Source organism: Elaeis guineensis, chromosome 10, assembly GCF_000442705.2.
Source record: "Elaeis guineensis isolate ETL-2024a chromosome 10, EG11, whole genome shotgun sequence".
Lineage (NCBI taxonomy): Eukaryota > Viridiplantae > Streptophyta > Magnoliopsida > Arecales > Arecaceae > Elaeis > Elaeis guineensis.
This window is the reverse complement of record NC_026002.2, coordinates 31,075,651-31,083,452: the sequence shown is the minus strand read 5'-3', so window position 1 is coordinate 31,083,452 and position 7,802 is coordinate 31,075,651. Positions and strand designations below refer to the sequence as shown.

General features: G+C 41.1%; 1 protein-coding gene across 1 annotated transcript; it reads right to left on the bottom strand.

Moving 5' to 3' along the window:
- Positions 1-1,126: 1,126 nt before the first annotated feature.
- Positions 1,127-3,506, bottom strand: LOC105052784 (xyloglucan endotransglucosylase protein 6). Its single transcript, XM_019853073.3, has 3 exons — positions 3,234-3,506; positions 2,650-2,750; positions 1,127-1,913 (listed from the first exon to the last, which is right to left on the bottom strand). Exons 1-3 carry the CDS (start codon positions 3,400-3,402, stop codon positions 1,299-1,301), a joined length of 885 nt encoding a protein of 294 aa, XP_019708632.1. The 5' UTR covers positions 3,403-3,506; the 3' UTR covers positions 1,127-1,298.
- Between the last annotated feature and the right edge of the window lie 4,296 nt (positions 3,507-7,802).

Genomic DNA, 7,802 nt, shown 5'->3' with positions numbered 1-7,802 from the left:
CTGACCCAGAACAAGATCCCAATGCTCACGCTAAGCAATCGAAGTCCCAATGGCTCGTTGGCCAACTTCCATAATTCACATACTAAACCACTTTCCTTTCCACATCACGTGATGCAGGGTCAGTCGAGAAATTCACCTTCATTCCCACCATCGGATCATCCACTAGTCCCTTTAAAAGCTGTGCGGAACAGACTTGGAGCACCTTGAGATCTGTGCAGTGTGTGATCCAACGGTGGATTCGTAAAATGTAGGAAGGTAAATCCTTTGTTCATGCAAAAGAAACAACGCGGATCCCACACACAGAGCAGCGCATCGTTTCATGGTTATAGCATACTGGGAAATCAATAAGGGCTTCGTGAAGCAGAAAAATGCTGTTATTATTTAAAAAAGCTGCAGAATTGTACCAATCCCCTCTTGCTACGTCAAACAGGAAATGGAGCAAGAAATATAAATCAACAGAGAAAGGCATCGTGCCGGTTCTGTAACTTTGTGTCTGAGACAGCTGTTAGAACTTTTTGTGTTGAGACAGCTGTGCTGCTAACAGCTAGGACTGAAAACGGGGTGGACCACATCACCATCCGAACTCCTGAAATATTTTTTTTTGAACGTTAGACCATCCGAAAATATTTTAAAATTGAAGATCCAAATCCAACCCGAATTCAAGCCCTAGCCCAAGCCCTAGCCCGGTCCGAATCCAATCGGACCGATCCGAACCCAAGCCCAACACCCGTTCGGAATCTCTCTCATAATCCGCGCACCGTGGTTGCTCCATAATCGCTCATCAATCACCCCCTCCAATACGTTCGAATGGACGGTGATGATCTAACACCTAATCTACGAGACATCAATGGGTTGATGAGTGGGCGGGCTGCGCGCTAACGAAGGTCAGCCCCTCGAGTGGGCCTCCTGCTAGTACACGACCTGGGCCAAGCAAAAGCAGCCCATGGAACTGACCCTCATCTACAGATCCCCCAGCTGGGATCTACCTCTTACGACCGGATCCTGATTCAACCAATCAGTCCGATTTTAAAAACATTCGTGATTTGCCCGAGCATTGTGAGCTCTAACAATGGACACCGATCGGACCCATCGACCCAGAAACCAGCGACAGCTTGCCAATTCGATCTAATTTTTGAAACATCATATACTACAACCACCTTTCTAATAAACTAAGAAATAAAACAATTAACCAGCAAACAACATCGAAAATAACCAAAAGAACCAGCAGTTCTGCCCCTAACATTTTTACAGTGTAACTACCACCACCCAAACAAGTCCACCCACCCATCCATCGTCCATCATGCCTTGCAATCAGCTGGTGGTACAGGGAACCGTGCCGTATCAGAGCAGTAATCATACACCAGATGCTTGGCCCGGGCCCACTTCAACTGATGGCTCTGATGCACGCTCAGCGCCTCCATCTCCTTCTCCTTCCACCAGTACCTCCCCTCCTTCCCCCACTGGCTCTCGCTGCATCGCTTGACCTCCGCCGTCCATTCCATCCCGACCCCCCACTCGCATCCATCGATCTGCACCTCACGATAAGTCGACACGAACGGCGCGTGGGACCAGTCCGTCTTGACCCGGCCCCCCTGAGTGGCCCAGTCGTCGGCGTTCCAGATGGAGCTGTAGACCCCCATGGGCTGGTCCCGCGGGAACACAATGCCGCTCTCCTCGTGATTCCCATAGACGCGGATCGGGGTGTCGTCAACGAGGAAGACCACCTGGCGGGGGTTCCAAAGGATGGAGTAGGCGTGGAAATCGGTCGTGGGGTCGAACCATAAATCCATCCGCTGCTCCCTGTTGCCGGTCCCGTTCACGTATATATTCGTCTGGACCAGATAGGGCTCGCCCGTGGTGTTCCCCAGAAACTCGAAGTCGAACTCGTTGTGGTTCACACCGTCCGATGACATCTGGACGACAGGACATAAATATGATCATCATCAATTGGTTTATAATTTTCCACTATTAAATATAAATGCTTTAAAAATGATGATGGGTGATGATGGTGGCTGTTCTATTGCTCCCCAGACTGGCAGCTTTGGACCGTGTCAGTTAAAAGGAAAGCAATAGCCTAGCTACTCATGTGATGTATACAGCTTTATTTTCCCACTATAGCCACACTCGACAGGCTAGTTACTATAAAAAGAAATTGGAGGGGCTCTTTGCACAAACGCAAATTATAGACTTTTCTATCTCACAAAAAATTGAGATCCCAAGCAATTATTATATCCCTACAGAATTTATTTTGTAAGCTTTGACAAGAGGGAATTATTGACAGGCTAGTTCTGGAGAGAGACATATATATATGTATGTATATATATATATATATATATATATATATATATATATATATATATATATATTTCATTTCAAAACAATGGCACCATAGGTTCAGAGTTGCAACAGACTTGAATTTTTAGAACTAAAAGTAATATTTGGCACGGTTCTTCGATCCACGAAAGGAAAGAAAACTGGTTTGTGACAACAATTTTTTTTGAACCGAGATGAGTATCAGATGTTATCACGGGGATTGAGGATCTCAGTATTTTTGAAAGCGAAGTGAATCATAAATATTAAGTTATTTTTTCGAGAAAGAAAAGGAGATAGTGTGTCTCCATTCAAGAGCTCGTGGCCTGGGAATCTTACATAGAAGGCAGTGACCGTTCCGGCGGAGTCCCCTTCGACCAGCTTGATTTCAGCAGTGACCTTTCCGTATAAATACTTGTTTTTAGAAGCGAATCCACAGCCTGAAACCATTAACAACAGCTATATCATTGAATGAGGTGAAAAGAAGAGTGATCAAAAACGACAGCAGAGAACTCTAATCTAAAACCGAAAGCGAAGCGACAACAGACGAAACAGAGCTTATAGGAAAAGTAAATGGATCAATGAGTAGATCTTTGAAATAAAGCAAGAAGTGAAACACTGCAGAAGAAAACGGACAAAAGTTAACCAATAACTGATGTTAAAACTCATGGTAAGAAATTTCAAAAAGATAATCTGCTCAAAATGGGAAGAAACAATGCAGCCAAACTTGAAAAAGAGAAAATGCACGGGAAAAAAAACCATCACATCAAAAGAAATCTCGCATGATAAGAATATGATGGACGACTCCAATGACAAGACATAGCATCACCGATACCAGAAGATAGGGCCATGTAATGCAAAAGAGGGAGATACAGAACCAGAAAAAACAACAGGAAGCTCTATGTCAGTGGAACTCTGGTTACCAGAGAAGTTATCAAGCTTAAGCTTGAGAAGCTCGCCATCATAGACGACATGGTCCAAGGCCCAGCTCGCCTGGATCACGCCATCAAACTTCGTCCCCCTCACGGCCGTCACCGTGCAGGCGACGAACAACACAACACCAAGAAGGAAAACTCCAGTAACATCCGCCATTCGAGGGCAAGGAGAAAGAGAGGAGAAAACAAGCGAGAGCGTGAGAGAGCCCTTCAGAGATTCCGTTTGAGCTCAGCTTCTGGTCTCCGAAGCCCCCAGGGCCCCCCTTTTATAGCCCGCCCTCGTTGGCTTCTGACCCACGTCACCCGCCCCGTCGGACAAACAATCCCTGCTCCTTGCCGCATCACCTGCCACGTGGTACGGAGTAGCCGTTGCTCCCCGCCGCGGCTTAGCTGGACCGGACCGGAACCGGACGGCACCACCGTACGGCCGTGCAGGTCGCCGTCCGTTATAAAGCACGAGTCGGGAGGGTCCAGCCAATAGTACTAGGACGCGCGTCCAGTCCAGCTGTAGTCTCTGACGCAGAGAGCTGGCGAGCGGCAGTACTCGAGTAAAATCGGGAGTGGATGACGTCACGCGACAGCTGGCTTAAAAGCCCCTCATTATACCTCCCTGCTCAAAATTGGCACCCGTTATGGGGACCCGGTTCTGGTTTTAGGCATGTGGGGACCACCGGAACTATTGATGGGTTTCCGGTTGGGGTCGTTCATGGAGTCATTTTGTTTTTATCCCAGGAGTGTCGGGAAATTTATCCAGGAAGCTAAATGGAGAAGACGTGCATTAGCGGCCGTTGGATGGGAAGGTTGATGGATGTCAATCGTCCATGTCGGTGATTACTTGGCGCTCATTTGGTTCCCAAAATAACCTGGATACGGACCGACTGGGTTGGTGGGAGAATCTGGGCGAGATATTTTTTTCGCCCTTCGTCCCTCGGTCACCACGCTGGCAGGGCAGTTGCGTTGCCGCAGCAGCCACAGTAATATTACTGTAATGATATTTTTACCAAAAAAATATTACTGTAGTGATATTGGATTAAACTTGATGCATTTGTCCAGTGCTCTATGAGCTGAAGAAATATAAATGAAAATATTTTAAACTACAAGTAATTATCAATAATGCTATGCTCATTTTTATATTATCATACTACTCATATCTTGGAATGTGCCTTGCATGCTAGAGGATGCATAAGGAGCTATGTATACCATTTATTTCATATTTTTTTTATTTTAAAATTTTAATTTTTTTAGGACATCAAGGAAGAAGCCTATTTTGATTTAAGTTTAGAAGATTTTTGAAAGGAGATAATCTGCAAAATCTTACCTCAAACATATATAATCTATTCAAGCTATACTGAAACTATGAAAAGTATGGATGGATGTGGTCTGCAATCTATCTATTTCATAAAAAATTTATTATTATTAATATTGAAAGTATTTTAAAAGAGAGATAGTTTAGATAAATGATGGATTTATTACTGGTAGATTAAGAGTTTGTTTCTTTTTAGAATAATAGTGTATTACTTTCCCTATCTCCTTTAACATATTATTATAGATTTATTATTTATTTTTCTCTTTTACTTCTCTCTTCTCAATTTTTGCTGGGGCAGGTCATGACGCCTACTGGTTCTGCTTGTCATGTGTATTTATGTGAAGTCAAAAGATTGGTGGATGAACAATCGGCAAAGTTTACTTTATACATAATACGAGATATTGTATATTGATGAACTGATTTTCCTAGTATTCCTATGAAAGTAAAACTAAGCTAGTATTATGATATGAGTAAGTGAAATTTATGCAATTTGAAAACAATAACATACCAACATTATTAGAAAGTCTTTCAAATTTTTAATGTTTCTTTATCTATTTTCATGCTAGTCCAATAATTTTTTTGAAAATAATATATGAATTTCTATTTGTATAATATTAGAATAAAAAGAAAAAATGTAACTAAATCGATTTGCTGGGATGGATACAAACTTTCTATATGCTAACTACTATATTAACACATGAATGCATTTAATACTACGGGCATAGTCCAAACTAATTATTTCAAAGGAAATACATAGGTGGTTTGTATTATCCATTTTTCATATTTGTAGTGCTAAACTATATTCTAAAATTTCTACAAAATAAGCAGAATGTGTCATCTTTTTCTGCAATGACCATAATCCAGGGGGCCATGGGTTATTATAATTGCACAGAAAAATCATAATGCATGACAAGACAGAGCCAATACAAATATTGTATGTAATAAAATTTATAATATAACAATTATTTTCTTATCACATGGAAGACTAGCCAAAATGGCTACTATTCCTGCATTTTAGTGCAGAGAAAATATAATTATAAGGATCTTCCAATGGACAATCAATTGTGCAAGATAAACTTAGCATGAATTATCCTACCAAAATTAATGATCTAGTTAATACATTTAATAAACTCGTTGGAACTTTATGGATTGATTTTTATCCAATTTTGTACAGTTCAATCACGCAATTTCTACTAAAATCAACATCCATAATTAGCATTTAATAATTTAAAGAAATAAAATATGAATCGGATATATTAGGAAATGTCCCACCATCTATTGGATCCATGCTATTGATTTATGTGGCTATCTTAACAAATTGAACAAGGCAGCACTAGATAAGAACTAACATATGTGAGTATTTGTATTGCTATCCCTACTCATCCGACCATCAGGTCAAGAGAGTGGTAAATACAGATAGTAATGCATCTGATTTTCATCCAATAAGGTTATCTTGACATCTTGTGATAATAGAAATCCTTCAAAATTATTATTTTTAATAACAATAAAGAATAATGATCATCACTTTTGCTTCTCTCAAAAATTCATTATTCTTCTAGTTTTATCCTTAATCTGATTAATTTTAAAATAAATTCTTCAATCATTATAATAATCTTTAATTATTAACTATGTATTCTCACAAATAATAGTGGTTAACAACAAAAAGTGCAGATGTTATTTTATCATGTAATCATTTGTTAAAAATATACTATATTACAATATATAGTTGCTGTCATGAAATAATTAAATTAAAATCTCGTTCTTTATATGTATATATATTATTTTGATGAAGGAGAATTGTAGATAAGTGTGCTGCACAATATAGGAGAGCCCTTCTTCAAATATTTCTAACATTGCGAACTCCGGTGAAAATGGAATTAATTTCACTCACTAAAGATTCTACTAGTTTCCTTTACCCCCCACAACCCCGTCAAAAAAAAAAAAAAAAGATTCTACTGGTTTGGTGAGCTGGCATTTTTTTATTTTTTGTGTGACTAAACATGAACTGTCAGAGGACACAATTGGAAATATAGAAGCGTGACAATGGCCTTCTTGTCCTTGATGTGACAACGGACGTTTAGTTTTAAACCAGGCCACTGCCGTGCACTGCCTGCAACGGCTAGGAGGGGTTAATCCAAGGGAAAAAGACAAACTCACAAAAGTAAAAGAAGGGGAGGGGCTTCCGTCCGCCAGACAAACTTGTCAGGAATGATTAGAGTGGGGTGGTGTGGATGAGTCGTACGGGCGGAGCGTGCGGACATTGCTTTCCGGGGGGCTCGTCCTACTCGATTGCAGATTGGCAGGGCAAGAAAGCGAATGGGAAAACGTGCTACATTTACTCTCTCTCTCTCTCTAAATTTCTTTTAGCTTTTTAGTAATAACCCACTTGCCTCGTGGGTTCCACCTCTCTCAATCAATGGGCGGACTTGAGACCAATCTCTGAGCCGAATAGATTTCCAGCCTGGCGTCCGCCCTCTCTCACAGGGTGCGGGCGCTCGGGGGAAGCGACGACAGGACGATAAAATAATGGGCGTGGGGGCGCTTGGGACACGTGACGCCTTGGAGTGCACGTGAGGCGGATTCCTACTCGGATGGTTTTTGTCGCTGGTGGTGGATGGGATGGACCGTGGGCAACGTGTAAAGAGTCCGCACAAAGGTTTTATATCAGCCATAAAATGGTTTCTAACCATTTCCAATGCATCTAAAGTAGCAGCATTGTGAGTTTTTTGTTGCGGAGCTACCAGGTTAGCGTAGGTGATTGGCACGTTTTGTCTCGTAGTTTGTCCCTCGAAAGATTCATTGAATCCTTTGCATTACTTCAAGAAAAAGCAGCACCATACCATTAAGTTGGGATCCTCTCAAATTTCTCAATCACGGGTGATCATGTTTTGTATGATGATTTTAATTCTATATGTTTCAGAGTTATTTAGATTGTTGCATGAATGGGTATTATGTGATGATTGTGATTCCAAGTTTCATAGTCATGTAATTGTGATTGTTGCATGCATGAACGAATACGATTCATGAATTAGAACGCTTTGGTGCAACCTTGAATCAGAGGATCTGAGTTCTGTTTTGCTATTCTTAAAAACAACATCCATTTTATACTGCTTGGGTAAGGTCAAGATCCGTCTATTGTGGAAGCAATATATTGCTTCTCTTTGTGAATGATGCCCATTGTATCCTGCTTGGGCATTTGAAGTAGTAGAATCATATTGCTAATCTTAATGGCAGATGTTCATTTTACCCTA

Coding starts and splice junctions, on each gene's coding strand:
- LOC105052784 (XM_019853073.3), bottom strand. CDS start 3,402: ATGGCGGATGTTACTGGAGTTTTCCTTCTTGGTGTTGTGTTGTTCGTC. Junction 2,751..3,233: donor TAAGCTTGATAACTTCTCTG/GTAACCAGAGTT, acceptor TAATGGTTTCAG/GCTGTGGATTCGCTTCTAAA. Junction 1,914..2,649: donor GAACGGTCACTGCCTTCTAT/GTAAGATTCCCA, acceptor CCTGTCGTCCAG/ATGTCATCGGACGGTGTGAA.